The sequence below is a fragment of the Pagrus major genome, chromosome 10 (genome assembly GCF_040436345.1).
Source record: "Pagrus major chromosome 10, Pma_NU_1.0".
In the NCBI taxonomy this organism is placed as follows: domain Eukaryota; kingdom Metazoa; phylum Chordata; class Actinopteri; order Spariformes; family Sparidae; genus Pagrus; species Pagrus major.
Genome location: NC_133224.1, coordinates 18,107,723 through 18,132,288, shown reverse-complemented (window position 1 = coordinate 18,132,288; position 24,566 = coordinate 18,107,723). Strand labels below are relative to the sequence as shown.

The window sequence follows — 24,566 nt, the reverse complement described above, 5'->3', positions numbered from 1 at the left end:
CAAAGGAAGCAAGAGACACTTAAGGTGCAGAAAGGGTGAGGAGAATGGAGGCAATATGGGAGGTGAATGCAAAACCAGAAGCTTTACATGGAAGCAATGTCTTGGAGAATTGAAATGCAGACAAGCCAGTGCTACCACCTTGTTAACTAAATACAACAAGCACAAAGCAGTTGAATTGTCAGTGAGAAGACAGAGCAAAAAAAATGGTGGTGGTGGTGGGGGGGATAAAACACCTCTTGATTGATTTTGGTATTTCTGAGGCAGCTCTAATTATATGCTTTTGTTACTGACACTGATGAAATACTCAGAAACAGTTATTGATTTGGCTGCCTGACTCTTTCCAAGGCAGATCCATTCCACTACAGCTGGTATCAATCTTTATCCCAGTTTCAGTTGCCTTGTTTAACCAAGCAATTAGTTTTAATTACAGGACCTGATATGGAAATTGATTGATCTGGATCATTGTAATATGGGTTATTTCTCAGACACCGCCTTCTTTTTGGTGTATTTCAGAATGTATATTACCAATCAAATATATTCCTTAAATATCATATCAGTCCCGATATTACATTTTTGCACTTTTTATCACAACCGATAAACATGTATTGAGACACACTGCAGTCCACATGGACCATTGTCTGGCCATTGGTTTGTAAACATTTTGATATTGAATATGGAGCCTGAAGAGTGGTGTAGTAATGAGTCCTGAAACCTGGAAATCAGTTAGCATTTTGGAACTTGTGCTTCCCTCATCTCAAATTATATGAATTTTTTGAAAATTCGTTTTTGGTTAAATGCTAAATGAGGCTACATAAATCGTCGGGGACATTAAACGTCATCATGCCGAACACAGAGACACATCTGCTCATTTGTTGCCCTCAGAGTTGGAAGTGCTGCATGACTTTTCAGATAAGAAGTGAGATTAGGTGAGATTAGATGTGTGTAAATTCAAACCCAGAATTATAGATTATCCATCCTTGTTCGTAAATTCTGCATTATGTTTGATTCTTTGGTAACATGGTAACTTGGCAAGAAGATGTATGCACACAGGCCACACATAGAGCTTCCCAAAGAGCCACCAGAGAGGAATTAATGGCTGGAGGAGAAAACCACTGCCCTTTTCAATTTTCTCTTCACTCCTGGTCTGAACAAAACTCTTTTCTTGGGTATAAGCCACACTAGATAATTGCATATAATTGGATTAACAGTTCAGTGACCTTCTGGCCAGATTGTTGGATTTCCCAAGAGCGAGAGAGACTATTGTAGCCAATGTGTGTGTATACTGTACATGTCAGCAAGTGTAGTTTAGGATTTTGAGAGACAAGATGATCCTGACAAGTCATGTCAGGTAGATCCTTGGCAACCTGATGTCAGATACTCAACAGTGGTCTTTGTCTAGCCAGGCAGTGTACATGCCCTGATATTTGAGACATGCTAATATTATCACTCTTGTGTATCACCAAAATCAATGTTCTTATAGTGTCACATAATAAAAAGTTCTTATAAGCAAAGGAGAGCAGTGGAGGGCCGCAGGGGATTTGAGTTCTTTGAGCCCTGAGCTGGCACATTAGCATTCATGGAGTATCATGGATTAGAGCGGTAATCCTCAGGAAGCTTTTTGTTTTGTTATTTTTTACTTTCACGATATCTCTGGTGCTAACCAGTCATGGCTTTAGTGTTTTTACATTACACTGCACTGAACTACACAGAGACTGTACTTGTATCAAAGACTGACACTGGTATCGTGGCATCTACGTTTAGGTTGTTCTTTTTCATTTTCATTTGTTCTTTATACTGTTTTACTTTTATTTTTCAAAGAAGATATTCACACATATAGCTAACTCAGATGCAGGTGCATTGGGCAGTGTCACTTCATTCTTAAGAAAAGAAGATCCTGCACACAATACTCTGAGGAAGGTCCAGGGTGACCAAAATGTCAGTAGTGTGAAAAAATCGTGATGCTGAGCAAGAGCAGTCTGCTGGATGTTCTTTTCTTACATTTAATCACTTTTCATGCTAACTGTAAAACTTCTCATCCGAATAAACTAGAAATGAAATCACTCACTGCTAAAGGATGTATTCATCCAGTGAAGACCCAACAGAGACAAAAAGTTTTCTTGAACTAACAACCTTTAGGTTCTAATGTTGTTGGATTTAATGTGTGTATTGGAGAAATTTACACATTTATCTATGAATATCCAGAATAGAGATTTCTCTCTCAAAAGCTGCCGCTTGTGCAAGGGTTGTTGCCAGCTCCCTCTGCCACTTACTCACACCCAAACAGACACAGAGACCCTGCTCTTTGAGACAATGGCAGAGAGAACTGGACACTCAAAAGTCTGGTTACACTTTGCTGAAGTTGCCAACAATACTTGTTCCCACAAGAGCACCAATGCAGGATGTAAAAGCAGAAATAGGAGCAATCTCTCCAAACATCTAGTAACATATATGCATCACATACAGGTGGAGAAATCCACAATTTTTATTGCCTAGCTTGTAGCTCATCTCGTCAAGGGCCCACATCAAGTTAACGAAATAATGCAAGCATGGGTCAATGATTTAAAGATGCACTATATATTTTTGTGGAAGAAAATGTTGGAAGAAAAAGAGACTGATCTTCATTGACTGATTTAAGAAAAAAAAAAAAAAAAAAAAAAAAAGTATGCCTAGTCAAACTAAATAAACAGACTCTCTTTGTTTTCATTACTGAATAAACAAACCGACCATAAAGGACAACACAATTTCATACTGTTTTACTTTGTTTATATTTGCCGCACCCTGCCACCTTTCTAGCTTCAAACAGAGTTCTGGGGACCTTATTTTCCTCTGAGAACAGGTTGTTTGTTCAGTTATGGAAAAAGTTTGCATCATTACTTCATCAATATTGTAAATATAAAAATTCTGAGTTTGAATTTATTTTCTAAAACTACATAGTTAGGTTATTACAGGCTATCAACATTTAACCAGTGTAGTAGATAATAGATGTAGTAGATAATTAGAAAATTGTTTTTTATTATTTTACATTTGACATTTTATCAATCAAAGTAAAAAACGATGCTGTTACAGTTACTACTCAAGAGTGTTAATTAATATACAGTGCATATAAAGAAAATAGAGCAATGTTCATCATTTTAATATTCTGATTTTGGATTTGTAATTTTCTTTTTTGTAAAATCAGCTGTATTGGTAGCAGTAAAAGTAGTAGTATTAATGGCCAGCAACTTGGACTCCCATTTATAGGAGAAGGTCAGTAATTTTGTTCTTTAGCCAGGCCAATGTCAAGTACAAGCCTAACAAATACAATCAAAATTTCCATGAAATGCAGTTCTCATCTGCCCTCTTTGACTTGTAAACTGATGACCAAGAAATGACCCCCTGCCCCACTGAGTAGTAAATGACAAAGGCACTATATTTAGGGGTCTCTCTGTCTGCTTTATGAGTCACTAATCTAGTTTCCTCTGGGCTCCCTGGGGATGAGCAGATCCAGTGGCGACTGGTATTCAGCCACAGACACACTGCTAGGAATGGCTGCCATGGAGGCGATGAGGGCATTGAGTGCCAAATAGCTGGTGATTCAGGCAGCCCCTCTGATCTGCCGCCAGATCCCTCTGTGGAGGTGGTAGGTAATGGGTGGAGGGAGGGGAGGGATGAGATCACAGATTAGGTAGGTCAGGCTGCCCAACTCCTGAATCCGAGTGAAAATATTGCTTTCTGTCAAGAAACCTGCAGCTCTGTGCCTCCCTTTCTCCTTTTTTGAGAAAAAAAGGCAAAGGATGCAAAAATAGCCCAAAGAACAGATTGAATGGTTTTCTTAAAGAGCTGTCGTGGGGCTCGAAACAGCATGGCGGATCTGAGGATGAAGTCGTGACAGATGGGATCAGTGGAGCCTGGCATAACAGCCCTATCTGATTAAGCAATCCTACACTGTATGAGCGCTAGCCAAAACGACTATGGTGGTGGTGAGGGTTTTGGCAAGAGCAGCAATAACAATATTTACTCTGCATACAGAATCAAAGACCAAAGGGCATTGGCAAAAGTGCACTTTACCCTCACCCTTTCACATGCATACACACATACACGCATCAGTTGTGGCTGTGAGATAACATGGACGTCTTCCACCTGAGGCTTTTGTTGGTCTCCAGAGAGCGCCTTTGGGTGACAGGCTACTCCAATTTGTTTCTCCTGTGTTTTTAGATACCAGGTGCCAGAGAAATGGTTTCTACTGTGTTTTACATTTAATATACTCTAATGTAATAAAATGCAAATGAATGCAGGTCTGTGTTCATTCAACTCATCTGCACTTCATCAGTGCTGTTATGTATGCTGACAAATGCTTACAGTTAAACAATACAGCCTTGGCAATTTGGACTTAATGGGCTACAGGGTTCCTGACTATATAAAAAGGATTCTATCCCAAAAGGCAATTTTGCTGCAGTGGGAAGATTTATGAAATGATTTGGTTTATTCCACTGCCTTATACCTGCAATCTCTGCTGACTATACCTCTGTGGGCAATGAACCAAGAGACTGATTTAAAAGTACCCTTGATATAATTACTGAATTCTCTTATTCGTTTTTATAACCATTTTCAAAAGCAAATCCCCCTTGACTTTTTAGAGTTGAGCATTATATATTTGGGTGGATAATGTAATAAAAACACACAATGGCAAGCTTAATTGCTTGCAGAGTAAGACACATTGAAAGGGAGAAGTGAGCTCCATAGTAAGATCAAATGAAAAAAAGGGGACAAAAGAAGGAGTGGATGATGAAGGTTAGTATGAAAGAGAGGAAAAAAATGGGCAGGAAAAGAAAAAAAAAATGAGTACAGAGACACATTATCAATAGATGAGAATTACAGTGGAAGAAAGACAAAGAGAGCAGAGGAATGCGAAGCAGAATGTGAATACACCAGTATGGCTGTCATCATGGTAGGGAAGATACTGGAGCCAGTTGCCATGCCAACAAGGGCCTGGCTGCAGCATCTCCTTTGTTAGTCCATAGAAGGCCTAAAAAGTGATGAGTGACTTTCAAGAGAAACAAAACTTTGGACAAAAATAATTTTATGATGTTGAGGGAGAAGAAATTTGTGTCACTCACCTCAATGTTCTTTGGCCGACTACAGTAGCTCATATATTTTCGGGAAATATAGCTGACACTTCAAGGTGAAACACTGTACATCGCTAAGGGAAAAATTATTAATGAAGGCAATGATGGGCTGTAGGCATTTCCAGGCAGGTAGGAAGATGAGCAGAAATATGGGTTCAGCTTCACCCCTTAAGAAGAAGCAGCCTCACCTTGCTTTGCTGGGTACATTTATGTGTAACCTTTTGTATTGAAACAAATTATGGTAACATTATTTTATTGATACCCTTTCAAAAATACAGACACACACACTTCATGGTTTTTGTTTCCTTTTTGTCTCTTCAGCTGAGGTTTTTCTCAGTGCACATCATACGTGAAACCCCATTTCAAACAGATCTGGGCTATTTCACAGCACAGCAGCACCAGACGTCTCCTACATTGTGTTTAACATTGTTGAAATATTTGTTTACAAGGTTCAGTGCCGTTTAATTTTCTTGTGATCAGCTCTCTCTCTTCTCTTTCTCCCTCTCTTTAGCTCCTTCTGCTCGCTCGAACTCAGGAGCCCTTTTGTTTGAATATGCAGAGGACTTCTCTCTCGCTGGTATTTGTTCAGTTTGCCTAATTAGAGTTTGGCGAGATGAAAGCAAGCAGCAGGGCTTTCTGCTCAGTGGCTGAAACTAAACGAGATACTGTTGTGTCTCCCAGTAAAAAACAACTTGATTTTTTGTTGTTTCCTTAATTTAGGGTTGAGCTCTGCCATTTAATGGCATGGCTTCACCTTCAAAAGAGATGGCAGGACAAAAAGATTACATGCATCATTTTTATGTTCTTTTCATATTAAGACGACTTCTCACTTTTTTTTCACATTTGTCTGACATTTTACATGAACTGAACACACAAGATATTTTCCCAGTGAAGGTTCATCTATAGAACACTCTTCAGTCTTCAATTTCATACCTGTCTTCAAATACCTGACAAAAGTGCACATTCCTGTTTTAAGATAATCAATTCATGTGATTGTCAGATTGGTATCTTGCTGTAAGGACAATGAAGCCTGAATATAACATGAAACCATTTAATTTTTGCACAATTCTGCTTGCTGACAAGTCTGTTTAAGCAACCTCTTCAGAACCATGTTATTCAACATTTTGCGGCAAAGAAATACACCCTCATGCTGTTGTGAGTGAGGAGGATGCACCAGTTGGGACTTTCCAATCTCAGTTAAATCAAGCTGCGTATCATTCCCCACAAAGCAGATTCCCGCCTCAGAAAATAGGCTCATGAATTATGAATACATTTGTTAAACAATTTCCATTAATTTTGCCATAATTATCCAACTCTCTCAAATGACTGAACTTCCAGAAGCACTGCAGATTCCATGGTCTAATGGTGTTTACCCGACCCAATGAGCTAAATGAAGTTAGTGCGTCGTCTCAGTTGGAAGACATTAATTTTCCATTATAGGATGTTGTTGTAGTTACCTGCTGAGACCCACCCCTGACACAAGACAGGAAGTCGCCCTTTCAAATCCTCACTGGAAGCCACATTTCCTGGAAAAGTCATTACAATTTTGTTTTTTTCCTAACACGAAACTACAGTTCACTGCCGTGCTGTTAGTGGAGAGGAACAGGATGTTTGCTCCTAAACTCCGGCTGAAGGGAGAAAATTGTCAAAATGAAACATTAAGCATCAACAAACGCTCAAGGCAAGGTGCTATTTTGCACTAATGTCCCTGTAGATTACTTTGCCTCTGACTTGAGCTTCCATGGCTCAGAGGACCCGGGGATTTTGTTGTTGTTTTTACTTGATCTCACTTACATGGGTTTACTTTTGCAATAGAGGTGACAATGATATCAAAATATCTTCCTGTAAATTAATTTGATAAACTTAAGAGAACATTTCTTGATATTATTACTTGAGACGCATCCCTAATTACTCAAGAATATTCTAATCTCTTTTTGTTATTAGTATCTTTCAGTGGTTGTATATTAACTGAGATTTGAACAAAAAGTCGATAGAGGATTAAAATGATCATAGTAGCTTCGAGTAGGTTATGTATTTTAGTCTGTGGTATTATTATGGTTTTGCACATAAGAAAAGGCAGGTGGCTGTATGTGCTAATCGTCCACTTGAGGACTGCCTTCCTTCCTTCCATCAACGCTGCCGGTCTCTCCATCACATCTGATGTTGCAATTACAGCGTCCAACATCCCAGGGGAAGAAAAAACAAACAAAAAAAACTGTAAAGGACGGCATTTTGTTGCCCACTCCCTGCTTTCAGCTTCCCTAATGAGTAGAGTCCAGAAGTGGCAATCAGAGGCATTCATTCCATGAAATTGACTGTGGGAGGAGGGCGGATGGACCGGGGAACGGTTGTAGGATGCATCTGCGTCGCTGGCAGTTGAAGATTACGAAGAGGAGAGGAAGGACAGATGGAGAGAAGACAGCAGATCTCAGTGGGGACTAATGATTACTTTTGACCTCATAAATGAAAGGAAAATAGAGGTCAGACATAGAATTTATTGGTTCCCCCAAGTCAAACCCGGCATGGCTCTTCTAGGCCAGAAACTCAAAACATGTGATAACTGGAAAAATACAAACAATGGAAGGACAGATGGAAGAGAGTAGCAGTACATTTAGGATATACAATGTAGGACATGAGGATGCTATATTTACTAGATTATGCATTTAGCAGTGTTGGTAGTGCGCCTCCTTTGAAGTTAATGTAGTTGGGTTTGTATTTGAGCTAGTAAAACACTGTAGCTCCTCCTGAGCATATTTATTCTGTCTTGTGTAAATTAGCATAAGTGACAAAATCATCAACATCCCTTCTGTGTGTTAGCTCCGATGGCTAAAATGTGAAATCAGTCCAAATTCTCCTGCTCGACATATGGAGGTCCAATTTATTTATGAACTGTTTAATTAAGATGGAACAGCAACTGTTCAGATCTCTACCCCTCACCAATCTCCAAGATGCTCTGGTTTATTTTTCCAGACATATCCCATGACATATTAAATGTGTTTTAATGAACAAAATGTGAGTCAAAGTGATTCACTCGCGTTATGCAGTTAATTAGGAGATGTGGGGAAGCATAATATCTCGATTTGAGATACGTTCCTTTGTAAGATATAACTATGATCTCTCCACATACAGAATAGACAGTTGTTAAGCCAATAAACAAAATGCAATATGGGTAAGCCTTTTCTGAATAACAACGCAAATGTTGCTTTGACATTTTTTTGGATGAAATGAGCATGGTTTTTGTATTTCATTTTTGAGTACATAAGGACAGTGCTTACTGTCTAAATCAAAATCAAGACGAGAATGTTCTGGATTTTCTACCATGGCAGCATTGGTCATAATATTTGCTGTCTGCAAACCTTGGCATGTGCAATCTTAATTATGTAGCATGGCTCTGTCTAATTGTTACTTTGAATAGAAAATCACATCATTTGACAGGCTTCCAAACAACTTAGTGCATTGCATCCTGACAGATGATGGCTGTTGCTGTGGCGTAAAGTGGAAAGTGACCATAAAGATTTAATGCTTCACTCGCTCAGTTTAAGTGCCTCGCCTGGGGTCAACAGTTCCCCGTGGAATTTCCAAGGAAATCAAATGCATGTGTACTCATACACACATACACACACTCACTTAGGAAAGAATTCTCAATTCCTGTGAAAGAAGTATATTTCTTATTTAGCTACTTTGAGAATCTAGGGCATTCTGCCAGAAACTAACCTCACCAAGCCAAGTTTTTTTTTCCCTCCATGTATATTCAGTTCATAAATGCTATGAAATCCTGCTATGAATTTAACATGTATAGTGATGGCGTATCACCAAAGTCAATATGACATAATTTTGTACTATTCATTATTGTAAAGTTTGCGTATTGTGTGTTTTAAGCTTGGACTGGTCTTCATTATTATTAACATACAGAAGCAGGATACAAATTTAATATTAGCAGTAATATACAGTATGCTAAACTTGTACCCTGCCATGTTTTTGTGAAAATGTTCTTATTGCCTGTCTGCCTTCTTCATATTTAATGGAATGGAGAGTCAGTACCCTTTTCAATTTATTGTTTTTGAGATATAGCTGTGTGTTTTACTTCATAATTTAGCCTGGCACTTTTCACAATGTTGTAGTAACTGATCAGTTGAGAAACAATCAGATTTGTGTTCCAATATAATCATAGAACTGAGGTGATTACTGTAACATTCAAGGTAGAAGGTACTGCAGTACTTTTGCAGGCTAAATCTGAATGGGGGAATCTGTTTATCTAATGGACCCTGTACTCAGCCATAGTCATTTTAGTCATACATTTTAGGTTTTAATGTGTCTGGTAAAAACTGGTAGTTTCATTCTTCATAGGAAAAAGTGGCTGTGCAGCTCAAATTCACCCTGTGTCCAATGTTTTCCCAAGAGCTATAAAAGCTTAACGTCTGTAGACATTTCTGAGACCACTCCTGCAGCTTTTCATTCATTCTCAACACTAACAGATCTTGCAGCCTAAACATGACTTAATTGTTCTTGTTTATGTCTGTCACTCTGTACAGCATCCAAGCTACATTGACTTCGTTTTTTTGACATACAACAAAAAATAATCAACTTCCTGTTGTGTAGTATGGCAGCTACTTTGGGTTCAGCTGTCTAGTCGAATGAGAGTCTGTAAGTAACGTTTTCACCACATCATTATGAGATACCAGCAACTACCTTCTACTTTGTATCAGCATGTGTAAGACTTTGATCCTTTGTTAAAATTACACTGAGCTGCAGTCTATCACTCTTCACTATCAGTGCACAGCAGTGGGCCCAATGAGCAAGATTTTCATTTGATTTCACTTGATGTTACAGTATAGAACATGTCTCTTCCATTTGAAAGTGGGGCAAGCTCTATGTTAATAATTTAAAGCTTCGAAAGACATGGAAGCCTTCAACATCAATCTATAACTCAAATTGCAGAGGTCTTCCTATTCCCTTACCTCCTACAATCCTTTCCTTTCTCTCTCTCACAGAATTGATGTCCAAAGTGAATTATTTAAGCACTTTAAATCCTGCTATAGTTTCTATATTACTTAAGCGGTGCAAAGACAGTATGCATTATAGATCAGCCTACTGAGATGAATATTATTCACATTCAATCAGAATCATTATCCGACATCTTTTAAGCAGATGCTTCCAAAATTGCCCAGGTTTGTTTCTGAGGCCCTGAGGGCCTTGGCTGCACTTTTGGCAATGGAAGACATACAGTGATGATTATGCTGTGAAACTTTATCTGTGTCCAGGCCCAGTAAAAGCAAGTGATTTGTGGATATGTCAAACGTTTTGGATATTGTACAGTTTTATATCTCGTGCCAAGGGGTGCACCCAGCAATAAGCTGCACATAAAACCATTTATTGTTCTTATTTTATACTGCATGACTTTTATACACTTCGATAGTTCTTGCTTTTTGATAATACTTGCTCCCACTAAAGTCATCAAAGGCAGTGTCCTTAGAAATATGTTTTAACCACTTTTGTGTGACTACCATTTTGGGATCAGCAAATAAAGAAGAGCCTTGTGTCAGTATGGCACATAAAGAGCGTTGGCCATATGCTTGTGAGAGTCCTTGGAGGATAATACTATTTAACATGCCATCCAGCACCACAGGGGGCTTAAGAAGCAAACACATTCTTCTTTCTGACTTAGTCTATGTGTCCATCTGGTGAACGAGGGACAGAGGAAGTGAGACCAAAGGAAATGGGGAAGGGGTTGAAAAGGATAATGATGATGACTACCATTTTTCTCTCTCTTCTCCAATTGTGTATTGCTGCTGCTGTCCTGAGACCCAGCACATCTGTTCATGTGTGGGTGATGAGGCTCATCATAATCTGTGAACATTGTGACAGATTAATGTCTTACAAGGTGATTCAAGATCATGCTGTACTTGTTAAATGCAACACGCCTTGTCCTATCATGATATTGCGTGTCAAAGAAGGATGACGCAACAACTTGAGGTCCAAGAATTGTCAAGTCTGTACATAAAGTCAAAACACAAACAAATATTGGACCTCATTTTCTCCACACTCATCTTGAAGTTGAGATGGAAGAAGAATATGTGCAACTTACTGTTTGTGTGGTTGATACGCTTCACTATTTAGTCATATCTGATTAAGTCTCTCATTTTGTACCAAAACCCACAGTATTAACACTGTTATTATGTGTAGATCGTGGATAAATTAATTTTACTGAATTCAAGTGTTATTCTGGTGCATTTATGAACTGATATACATAGATATAACCCTCATATCACCAACAGTGGCAAATGAAATCAATAGCTTGCAAAACAATAGTGGCTTGTGTTCATCAGACGTGAAAGCAGAGCAGAAGAAAGTGGCAGATGAGGAAGTAGAGAGCAGGAGGCAGCTGCAGCTGGCTGATGGAGGGCTTGGTGTGGAGACGGAAAGCAAAGAAAAGATGGAAAAGCAGGAGGAAGTGGGGGGGGGGTAGGCCAGATAAGACTGAACATGTCTTCTCCTAATGACAGAATTATGACCCTGGTCCATCTGCCACTCAATCATAGCCATCCAATCGGAGCCGCTCTCCAATCGGCGCTGGTTCCGTTGGGCACTCCCATCTGTACTCGCTGCAGAATTAAGGATGTAATCAAATGCTCAGATGTCAAGGAGATGGGGAGACTCATAGCTTGGGCTCAGAGTTTGTCACATTCCCAGTATGTGTGGCAAGCGATACTGCTTGTGGCTGTGGTAATTTGATTTGTGCTCCAATATTGATGCAGAATGGAAGTTAACAGAGATCAAGCTTTCTCTTATGTCTGTTGTGTTCAGATGACTTACAGTGATCAGTAATTTAATTTTTGAGTCATGCCGCCTCTTCACTCTCAAACAACTTGCTAGTGAAAGCCGTCACATCCTAATCAGAATCTGGCAAGTTAGGAGTCTGCCATCCTATGCTTCTGCCAAGACAACCATAATGTGTGTGACTGACTGTATGTGTTTGTGTGTATGTAGCTTTTGTGTTTTTCTGTCTTAGAAGAAATGTTTGAGGAGAAGAGTTTGGTATTTTGCATGGCTCTAATCACAACTTTCTTGGAATGCATTTTGGATTGATTTTTGGCTTTTCTTTGCCACCCTGATGCACACCTGTCTGTAAATCTATGGTTAACACTGGCTGTGACGCCATTTGGCATATTTCTCTTACCATCTCTTCTTCACATTTTCTTGTCTTCCTCTGCCATAAAATTGTGCCACTGTCTTCACTGCCTGCCTGAGCTGGATGAGACCGGGGTGGGGGCTGGGGGTATTTGAATGATTTGGTATGCAGCGACAGCACCGCTCTGTTTCATTGCAGGAGCCTTCGCCTTATCTCCTTAATGGATTATGAGCAAGGGAACAAAAACATAGGGAGGCAGAGTGAGAATGATTGGACTCCCTGCAAAGGGCCGGCAGGAAACGGACTGCCGCCAGATAAATAAAACACTCTGCCTGTACATTTCCTCTGCCCCGAATCACAGATGTTATTAAGAAATAGGACAATAGGAACAGCTTGTAGTCAAGAGTCATTTTGGCTTCTGTAGCATTCTGATTTAGCTGCTTGCTGGTGGTGTTACAGATGTGTCAGCTACTCTGTTAGGCTAGGGGTTTTGTGTTAATTTGTTCTGGAGACATTAGACTCTATCTATTCCTTGTTTGTCTGCAATAAAAAGCAGGCAGCAACTGAATGTTTAACTAACCTTAGCTGTCAAGCACCTCAGTTAGCCAGTCCGTTGTCTAAATGTCGATGCATGGACGTCACAGAGGCAAATCTTTGTACATTTGTTGTGTATGGAAGCTGGAGTTTTGGCGGAGATTAGAGGTGCTAAAAAGGCTGTCTGTCCTTTTTACTTCTGTTAGACTTCTGAAATAAACTTTTTAGCACATCCTTGATTCAGTGAATGGCTGTTTTGAGTCATCATAGCTCTGCATCTGAATGATGACTCAATGACTGAATGATATCTTCTACATTAACAGACCTGTTTATTTGATCACCATCAGCTGCAGGAAATCTTCTGATCAGCGTCATAAACTATGAAACTCAAACATCAAGGCAAACATTTCAAATATGTTTTACATGTTTAATATCTAATTCTAATGCTGAATATTCCAAAACTGCAGCCCTCGGTACGGTTGTGCTGGTGAACGTTACCATCATCCATATCTGTTGGCTGATATTGACTACTGAGCACTATACCATCCTATCATCGGGATTTAAAAGACCCTCCATCAGAGAGCACAAATAAGAGTAGTGTGTCCTCTGAGAGTTGCTGTAAGACACAAATTTTTGGCGTTTTGACATGCGGTTTGAAAAGAAGTTTGTTGATGCTCAGTGCATTAACATTATGTTTCCATTCCATGTCCCGTTTAGTATTTTCCAGTTAGGTGAACTCAAGACACACACATTAGTAGCAGCTGTATTTTGTTTGTTTCTTTTTGTGGGCTGCTGTTGATGTGTTTCCCCTCAAGCGTGCTGTTGTTATCTGCGCTTCTTAGCTTATGTTCCTCCATAAAGCTAACTGGCTAACTTTGTTTCAAACTTCTGAGGCTCACCCTCAAACCTGGCATGGGGATGTATGTCAGCAGTGATGGGAGACAGTTTTATCAGTGGGAAACGGTGGTAACTACAGGAGTATGCTAATGAGTAATATCTGCCTTAAGGTAAAAATGCTTGAAATTCAGAAACATAGTGCCACTCCTGGACAACAATGTCATCGTCCGTCACAACAGTTCATTGTGGACATTGTAATATGCCAGGTAGCATATTTGTTTTTGCATGTTAAACTCATGCTGGTGAATAAGTAAAACACAGCACTCTGAGGCTGCTTTGCTGCCCTTTATTGATGCTGAAGGGTTATTTAGATTGAGCCGTGTGCTTGTACTGCCGAGAGTCTTGTATTTGAAATTGTATTGATTAAGAAAAGACAGGTTGGCTTGACAAGATTTGACCTTTTGGGGCTTTTAGTCCAGCAGCTATAATGTTGTTGGTATTCTGTGCTGCCTGGGGTTAAATCCAATTTGCTTTAGCCATTGGGTTTATTTTGGAATAATCCTCACTTTAGGCCATAGTTGAGATCATGTTTCATTTTCCTGCTAGTTCTGTTTCTCTGTTTTAAGGTTTGTTTCCAAGAACTCACAACAAGATTTGTTATTCTGTTTACCCTTGCAAGCACTGATGTTTGAACAGATATTTTGCTATCATTTTCTCTCCTGTCAGACATTTTTACCCTGATGATCTATGTACAGTAGCTTACTCAAACATGTGTTATATGGAGGCTGAATATACTATTATAAACAGCAAGAGCTAATGTTATGTTGTTGTAAACATGTAAACATGCAAACACTGCTGCTTTAGTATTATTTAAGAAACATCTAATATTCTCACAGTCTTGACAGGAATGTTCTATTGTGTTTTCACTTGTTTACTCAGTTTAAGGCATGACATTTTATAGTTCAGCCTGTTGCTTCTGTTACTGTCAGTCTTGACAGTGTGGGGCATTGTGCTGAGACTGGATTGGTTAAAGTTGTGTTTAACCAGAAATCTGACTTATTTTGGTAATGACTAGTGGCACCTGGTTTCTTTTGCAATTTTTCTGATTATATTTTCAGAGATATCCCAAAAAGTGTTTAGTCATGAATTTCACAGTTATACTATTGTAAAATGTTTTTTGTATGTATGGATTGTCAAAGTATGTGAAATGCTTTTCTGGCCTGATTCAGAATGTTACTGTTCTACTATTGTTTACCAACAATGGAAGCAGCTCATTGTTGACAATTTTCTTTCAAATCAGTTGATCTGCAATTTGGCAAGATGTGTGCACCATAGCCTTGAGTATGTTAAATAAATATTTTAGGCTGCTGTTGTGAAGTTGTGTATACTCGCATCTGTGTTGGAATAATCTCTGGCTTTAGTTTTTACAGGCACAGAACAATTTATCCTGTAGCGTTTTTCTGGGTTTATCTGTGACCCTCTCTGTGTGAGCGCTCAGATCCTTTTTCTATGATTTGTACAGTAGGAGATGAGGTATCCAGTTCAAGCCTTTTCTGCCAAACAGTTCTTCTGTGTGTTCCATAAGTACTCCAGAGGAAAAAAAAGCATTTGTGAGAGCAATAGCCTTCGGGGGTTGCGCCAAATGAAAATGCTTTTTTTTCTAAACCCCCCACACCTCACTCAAGAAGTGTTTGCTTGTTTTCTGTTACTATTGCTCTATCTTTCTCTCTCTATCTATCTCTCTTTCTCGTTTTTTACCTTTGATTTGAACTCTGACATCCAAGTCTGCCCCAGGATGTCTGTCACAAACTGCAGTCCAACGTTGTGACAATGCTTTTTTTCTTCCCGTGCCTTTTATGACCTTCTTTTCTTCCTCTTTCTGTTCTTTTTTTCTGTTTTTTCCCTTTCAAGGTCTGGCGCACCTGACGTTAAACGACCAAGGTATGGGTTCATTCCTTTTTTATTTTGGTTCTGTTTTTTTAGAGGAATTGACTCAGCCTCTTTGCCCCCAACCCCTCAAAACAGCCGCTTTCCCTCACAATTTCCTCCTCTGCTTTTTACCTTCTCTTGGTGCCATGTCCCTCCATTTCCTCCCGAATCCTCCCTCGTCTTTTTCACTCTTTTCAACATCCTCCCCTGTTGCTTCCCCCTTCTTCCTCTCCCTCCACATCTCCCCATTGTTTTTGGTTGTGACTCCTGCTTCTCTTCCCTCTCCTTCCCACCATGTCTTTGTACTTTTCTGTGACCTCCACCAATGTGTGTCCCACCCCTTGTCCTGTCCTATGGCTCACGTCCTGGACCTTCACCTCTGACCACCTTTGACCCCGACGACCTGACCCAGGGGCTGAAGGTAACACTTTTCTGCTATCCCTTCTGCTTGGGTTTAAACAAAACAAAACCAAAAAAAGAAGGAAAAAACGCTGATTCTATTGGAAATGTGTTTGCTGGTCAAAGTTACAAAAGCAAAATGTCCAGACTTCCATTCACTTAACACTTCAAGGTGAAAGTGTTGTAGAATGTGCAGAGTTTCTCATCACCACTCTGCTGACATTCCCATTGTTTGGCATTCAGATTTTTTTTAAAGGGCTACAGTTTCAAGTTCTGGTTAAACCTTATATCATATGTGTTAAACTTGAGACAATGTGTCTGCAATTGTTTTGATGTTGCTATGAAGATTGTATGTTATTTCTGATGCTTTTTTGTGTACATTTACAGCACACTTGCATCTTACACTACACAGCTGTTAATCTCTTCCACATCACTATTTTCTTTATCCCTTACACTTTCTCCTCATCTCTTGACCTTTTGACATATTTTTCAAAAGCGGTGTTTAAATCATGGGCAACAGATTTTTTATGTGAAAATGTGATGCCATTTGTGTACTTGTGCCTCCAAGAAGACTACACTCCAGTCTGATTATTAACCATCCCTCACAGTTATGTTCTCCTCATTCTCTGACCTTTCTCTGCCTCTAACCTCCCAGTGAGGACTGCCCATAGAAAAAATGTGTTAAAGCAAAGTTCACAAGAGAGAAAGGAAGTGAACAAGTGCTGTAGCCAGTGCATGTTCTGACCTTTACTGGTGTAGAGAGAGCTTCCCCTCTTCTATCCTCGTAGTCTGTGGTTCATGCAGACTTTAGTACAACCCTTTTCCCTTCCATTCTGTTTAACTGATGAAGTTTTTTTCTGATTATCTTAACATAATCAACACAGAGAGGAAAAGCTCAGGTTTAACTGGTACATTCTCTTGTTTAACCATCCGTCACCTTACCCAATATATAGTCTGAGAACTGGCATCAACATCACCACTAGGGATGCAACGGTAGAGTTTTCCCACAGTTCGGTATGCATCACAGTTTTTGGGCCACGGTAACGGTACGGTTTCGATATCTTAATATAAAACTACTCACACTAGCAAAGGCAATATTGCATGTAAAAATAATTAAAAGCAGATATAGTCAAACCACAAACCTTATTATAAAAATTTAACACTTATCTTAATTACCTTCCATAAAAAACATATGCAGTATCCAATCAAGTTAAACAGCAAACATTATTGTAGTATTGTATTGTACTGCATTGTATTGTATTGTTTGCCTTTGCGTATTGAACCTAACAGGGCGTATTGAACGGTTCGATAAAATATTGAATATTGTTGCATCCCTAATCACCACTGTCATTTTGTTTATTTATTGGATTTCAGCTGCACAAAAAGTGGAGGGAAACATAAGGAGAGTTTATATTTCAACCTTATATCATTATTAGTACAATGCAGCAGCAGAATCAAAGTCGATCTTTGCAGTGAGAGTATACATTTGCTTTGCTACCACTGCATGTGAAATGGTGCCTGGAAAATTACCAGTGGTTACATTTAATTGTTGTGCACACATACCCCAGTCTGAGTTTTATTAATTTAATGACCAAAGAAAGGAATGGAACCAGCTGCAACACCTGTCAACATGATCAAGTTCCTCCGCGTGATTACTACATTATCACATGGTTTCTCAGTAATGACGGGTTGAACCATAACCATAGTTGAACTATGCCTTAATTTTGATCTCAACTACACACCTGTGAAGTTTCATGACTGCATCAGTTATGACGCTATTGCACTGACAAAGAAAATGTCCACAGACAGACATATGAAAACCTGGCAGAGAACTCAAAACAAGGGTTGAGCGGTACCCCAAAATTTTATTTCGATCCAATACAAATACTTTTTATTATGAAAACACAGGATAGTTTTTAGAGGCAAATAACAAAATATGTATTTTATTAATGTAAAGTGAAAGTGCATAAATACTTAAAAGGTTATTATATATTATATTAATATTTATAATATAATTTTACATTCAAAAATAAATAACTATATTCATCCATTTTCATATTTCAGGTTTGAGATATATTATTTTTTTCAGTTTCATTAAAATAATTCATTTAGATAACAAGTTCCAATGGGCTCAATAAATTATTTGGATGTCTGAATATAGTATGCTATATTTAATCAGTTTGACTAAAACCTTTATTTTACTGTATATACCTGGATATTCCCTGCCTCTCTGAAAAGACTCTGCCAGTGAACTCCGTCTCAGTGTCGGGGGTCTAGGTGCTGATGAAGCATTTCTCTCCTCCTCCTCCTTTCTTCTCTGCTGCAGCTCCATGTTCTCTTTCTCGTGTTTTTTTTAATGTGTTTAAATAAGTTTGTGGTGTTGCCACAGTAGTGAACAGCTTTCCTACACACATCACGGTTTGCAACATTTTCATTTACAGCTGTGAAGTAGCTCCAAACGACGCTCCTCTTGCGTTCAGCCATCACTGCATGTCAGATGAAACTAGTGGTCAGGATAAGTGTCAGGGCGAGGTGTGCATGCAAAACGCGCTAATTGTGCACACAACAGGACAACAGCAGAGCAGTGGAGGAGCATAGAGAAGGCTTACATGTGTTCATGCGGTGGAACGTTTTTAGACAGCTTTACATAGAAAAGTCAAACTGAAACTGATCCCTTTATATCGATCCAATTGACGCTTGAATTGATCTACATAGTACGTAGTATTGGTAGAATCGATAATTTTGGATCGATCCGCCTACCCCTACTCAAAACTGCTTCTGTGGTAGTGTCCGCTACAATAGGTGTCTCCAATACCAAATTCACAATGATGATACACACACACGTGCGGACTCAAAGGTTATACCAGACAATGCTGTCTTGGCTGCCAAGAAGCTAGACCGATCTCAGTGATAACTGTCTCCAGCCATGGCACTTGAGCCATAACTTTAATTTACATTAGAAGGCAAACAAGGTGAATAATCTGCAGGCCATTAAATGTACATCACCTATGTATAACTTAAACATGTCTTCTGTCTTTGGATAATGGTACTTAATACCGGGGGGCGACCAATATGTTTTTTTTTTTTTAGTATTAGTTATCAAGGAGACTGATAACTGACATTTGGAACTGATATGCATTTACAATAAATATAAAAATTCTAGTGCCGCAATTTAGAACTTGAGATAACACAAACTCAAACACAAAGCTTTGCTGAAATTACTTTAATCATTTGTTTAATCAAAATAGAACTTTCATAGTTTAATGAAAAATAAAATTGCATTTCAGAATAATATATTATACAACGGGATTATAATTACTAATGAATTAATGTGTTAATCACTTTAATGTTGCAATGGGTTTAATTGCAAGTTTATATTTATTCCTTTTATAGTGTTGGATAGCTTAATCTATAACAGTCCATCAGTTTCTTTGTTGATTTTTATTTTAAATTACTCAGCAAAGTAACTAATAACTAAAGTTATCAAATGCATTTAGTTAAGTAAAAAGTAAAAAAAAAAAAAAAAACAAAAACCTCCATAATGTAGCAAATAGAATTTTAAGGTAGCAGAAAATAAAAATACTCAAAATACTAGTCAAGTACCTGAAAACTGTACTTGTACTGTACGGTGCCTGTCAGTGGCACAAAGCCTGCAGTGTTGATTGGCATTAACCCTAGATTCCAGAGAGACTGTCACAGCCACATGATGGCCGCGATACGGACGCCGGAACTGATCGCAGCCATTCTAGTCAATGCTCATGTTTCCACCAGCAGTGCCGCAGTACGTCTCAACAGCGTCCCAGAAGCGGCTCTTCGCTCTGCAGAGAATACGCTGCCGGTCTGTTTTGACAGAGGCGGACCACAGTCGCGTTAAGCTGAACAGAGCAGATCATGTCAGGCAGGAAGTCACACACAGGAACAGCAACACCCTGTACCGTTTCGGGATCATGTTTCACTTCACTACATCGACATTATGTCATCGAAGGATTTAAGTACGTAGCCTACTCACCCATGTGTCAAGGCGATCAAGGAGAACGTGACAAAATAAGCACAATCTCCGGAGGTCTACTGTATCAGCCGGCAGCACACTCTGATTCTGTAACGCTCTTAGTGGGATATGCAGTTGTGTGGAGGACAGAGCAAAAGTAGCGTACACGTAACGTCATAGACACGCGCCCGATGGAAACCAGGGGTTACTCGTGTGACTTGTAACCAATCAGATAGTGTTGTAGACGGGACATTAAGTGAGACCATAGAGTGGTGAATGCAGGCCATGCCAGAGGAGCAGGTGCAGCAAACCAAAGTAGCACAATCACGAAAATAAAACGCTGATACGGCTAACACTTCAAAATGCAGATAATCGGTCGACCCCTACTTAATAACACGTACATAACATATTCACATTAGCAGTGTAAGTATTTTAACACATTCTCACAAAATCCATGCTTTCCACAGTGCAAATATCAAGACTTTCAAACTTCAATGGAACATTGGGGTTTTATGTTAACCATTAACGTTAATGTCTTAATACCGAATAGTAAATATCAAAGAGGGTGGCTTTACATTCAGTAACAAACATAGGGTATTTGTCATTTCATTGATTAGTCAATCAACAAAAACATTGAATAAACACTATTTTGTGTCAAGTAAATTTCATCTTTCAAATGCCAAATGTAATGGTTCTGGCATCTGAAATGAACTGCTTTTCTCCATTAAACATTTTTTTGTTGATTCAATTTGTTTGGCTTGTGGACTAGTGAATTGGTGGAATTTGAAAATGTCACCTTTATGTACAATAAAAGATGAGAAAATTTGCCTTCAGGCTAGTCATCACCAACAATGAATTCCCACTGTAAGCCTGAATCAGTAACTGGTAAGATCAGGTGATAAATTGAGATCATCTTAATTACTCTGCTGTAATGTTTCCTCGGTGTTGCACAATATCCACTTCATAACTATCATCGTGTGAGATATTAACCAGTTTATTTCACACAAAGGTGGAATATATTTCTCTATCCCCAGCAGATGTTTGCTGTCACCAGCAGATGAATCATAACCATAATCCTTTCATCTCTATGCAGCCTCAACTCTGCCTCTTTATAGCATCTCCCACAACCTGCTGCCATTTAACTCTGATCCCTTTCTACAGTCCATTCCAAACTGGGCTTACTATTTACTCCAGCCACACCATCGTAGCAAGATGAGCACTGAAGCATGCCCTGATCTTACCATCAAACATTCAGGCTGCTATCCACCTTGTCTACAGCATAGCTGTGCATTGCCTGTAAACGCAGTGCCCACAAGCAGCAGGATCTAAACCTGAAAGGTGGCTGAGACAGAAAATGTCATAACTTTTTTTTTTTTTTTAAACAGAGAGAGAAGGGGGGGTTGGAAATGTGGAAGAAAAGGCGTACTTTGTAGAGAATAAATTGAATCTATCACAAGCACAGCTGAGCTACTTTATGTCACTGACTGAAACCCACTTCCCGCTTTTGTTAGTTATTTTCTGAAAAACTGTGGCGTAATAAAAAACAATCTCCATATAGGCTACAGTGGAGGTCTACTACATAATTCTGTTTTGAGACCAACTTAAAAGTTTTGAAACTTGTTTTTTCTTTCTATTATCTTTTTCCTAATCATGGCTAACCCATGCTAGTTTTATAACAGCTTCACAATGATAACATAGTCACAGGGTAAATAACATGGGGAACGGATGCCTTCATAGTTCAAAGTGAAGTAGCTGGTTAACTAGTTTCATCAAACAATGCCTAGCCAACGATATATAAAGATCACCCTGTAGCCAGATTAATAGTTTGTTCCCAAAGCAGAGGCTCTTAGAAAGAGAAAAATCAATAAACCTATTTGGAAAAGGCAAGAACATGAGACATGTTAGCAAATTAGATGATTTTTACTTGAGGATTTGGACACCTCTCAACATCCCAGGCATCAAATTTGTGTCTATGTGTGTCAGGATAGCTGTTTTCAATAAAAGGAAATGTTTTGGCCAGTGTTAAAAATCAGAGGCAGGTGCCTCAGCCATCACATAACCAGGCCAAGAAAATCAATGTCAGTCTCCGCTTAAACCCAAGGCTGTCCTTCACAGCTATAGGAAGGACAAATTCCAGGCTTCAGTCACTGCTGATCTCTATCTGCCTGTCTGTAAGACTGCTGCCAACCCCACACATTTGGCCACATTTTTGGAAAGCAGCAGATTATATTTAACAATGCAATAATAATCATTCTTTCAGAAGAGCTTTGACAGACAGACTCTCTGAACAATATATTATCAACAGTCAAAGTAATTGAAATAGACGGCATTCTCTGTCTGCCACTACTATAAAAACATAAATAATAAAATTTTCAGCTATCAATTCAGTGGAGAAACAAAGAATAATTCTAATGCAAAAGCATGGGTTCCAATGTAATTTCATCAGTCACAATTGGTTCATACATCCAGATGTATGGCAGATGAGTTTAGATTTTAGACCATCAAGAAATTCTGTATATGCAGCAGAAGAACAAAAGTAAACTATGCTGACCAAATTGTAGGAGGAAAAAACACAATAAAATAAAAAAAGCTATTTCAAGTTTTCCTGAAGGTAGTGTTGCTGTTGACTTTGATCAGATGTTGTAATCGAACTGCCATTGTGATCTGAATAATTATTTTGCTGGTGCAGTAGTCCCAAATGTATTTTGTGCAACATTCACAGCAATGGGGAAAAGCTCATCTGGCTCATCTTTGATTCTGAGTTTTATTTTGAATCTTACAGTTTGAGTTAGTCGCATGAATATTGTTATTCTTTTACAACATTGGGATCCTTTTTCATCCCTAAGACAACATTTGCACAACCCTTAACTTCATGTACAGTGCAGGAGCCCAATAATTTATCTTTTCAGGGGCTATATATGACAGTACCTTTGGAAAGTGCACACACATGCATATTTTAAATATATAATGCATTTCTTTTGACTATAAATTTTAAAGACATGAACTGAAAAGCTATCCCCGCAGAAAAATCACATTTTGCTTCATGCTCTTAAGGTGACTCTAACAACATAAAATCTGTCAAGATTCGTTAAAAATAGTTTTTAGCGTTTGTTAGCTATAAGTACAAAATTAGACTAATCTTAAGTAGTTGGAACTGCCCGAAACCATGTAGCTGCAAACTAAACATGAGATCTCAGTCGAACAGACTAAGAAATATTTATCACTGTCTCAACTTGATGAGACAAGGGAATACAGTATACTGTACTTTTGCACACCCACAGCTCTGAGGAAGAGTAAATAAAGTAAATAATATAACCTATATATCTAATCTTAGGTTGTATTTTATTTATTTATTGTAACATTAACAGTAAACAGTATCAATACAATGTATATGTAATGGTATCAGTTGCATGACACTCAATTTACAGTGATACTAACTGTCCATATAATTGTGCGATTTATACTGTAATGTATGTAAATATAGATGTAGCCTGTTTTCTTGGCCTATCCGTCTGCAACATATCCACGTGTTGTACTAAACAGCTGCCCTCAAGGTGTTTCGGGTCGAATAAACTAATTAAGGGGCCTTTAAATAAATAAAACTGCTGTTTCCTTTAATAGAAAAAAAAAGCAAGTTAATGGCTCCAAATTGCCAACATTTCCAGCCCCTTGGCTTCGGAATTGCAAATACTTTTGCCCACGGACCATTTGGTTTCTATTTGAATATAGTCCCCTGCCGCCACCACCACCTCCTCTTTTGGAGAGACCAGCAGGATGCATACTGGGAATCAAATTAACCAAGCCCTGGGAGATTGTCTCTTGGCAGGTTTAATGTAGATATCCTTGGAGATACTGGAGGGAAAATGAAGGGAATATCCAGCCTGATCTGTATCTAACCTCGAATGTAATGGACTAGGTCCAGGTCAAGATAACCATCTCTGTCTGAGCTCACTGAGGGCAGTTTATGGAGTCTATGTGCCACTGTGTTATGTCCAAGCTATTTAAACACCATGAGAAGTGCAGTGAAGCTCAAGCTACAAGTGGAACAGGAATTCATGCTTCATACCTTAAGTGCTATGATGTAAGTGCTAAAGGTAGGAACATACAAGTGCATGTTATGATTTTTTTTTTTTTTTTTTTGGTGGGGTGTGTGGGGAGGGGATGGAGTAATGCTATGCGGGGTCGAGGTGAAGTCTTAACAAGTGAGTCTTGAGTATTTTGCGAAAGATGGCGAGTGACTCTGCTGTCCTGACATTGGTCGGGAGTTCGTTCCACCACTGAGGTGCCAGAACAGAGAAGAGTCGCAACTTCGCTGGGCGGTCTTTGTTTGCTCTTAGCGATGGCGGTACCAGCCGGCCAGCTGATGTAGTAGAGTGAAGTGCTCGCGCAGGGGCGTGTGGTCTGATCAGTGTTTGGAGGTAGATGGGTGCAGTTCAGTTATCGGCCTTTGAATGCCGGCACCATGGTCTTGAATCTGATGCGGGCCGCAACAGGAAGCCAGTGACAGTCACAGAGGAGGGGGGTCACATGGGAGAGTTTGGGTAGATTGAAAACGAGGCACGCTGCAGCGTTCTGGATACGTTGCAACGGTTTAGTCGCAGAGGCTGGGAGTCCAGCCAAGAGCGAGTTGCAGTAGTCAAGGCGG

General features: G+C 39.2%; 1 protein-coding gene across 2 annotated transcripts in view; it reads left to right on the top strand.

Annotated features, from left to right (window-relative positions):
• The window catches only part of nrxn2b (neurexin 2b), a 571,134-nt gene that overhangs the window by 75,982 nt on the left and 470,586 nt on the right, over positions 1–24,566 (top strand). For both annotated transcript variants that reach the window (XM_073475282.1, XM_073475281.1), the window contains exon 3: positions 15,517–15,546. In XM_073475282.1, coding sequence (XP_073331383.1) covers positions 15,517–15,546 — 30 coding nt within the window. The remainder of the gene's footprint in view (positions 1–15,516; positions 15,547–24,566) is intronic.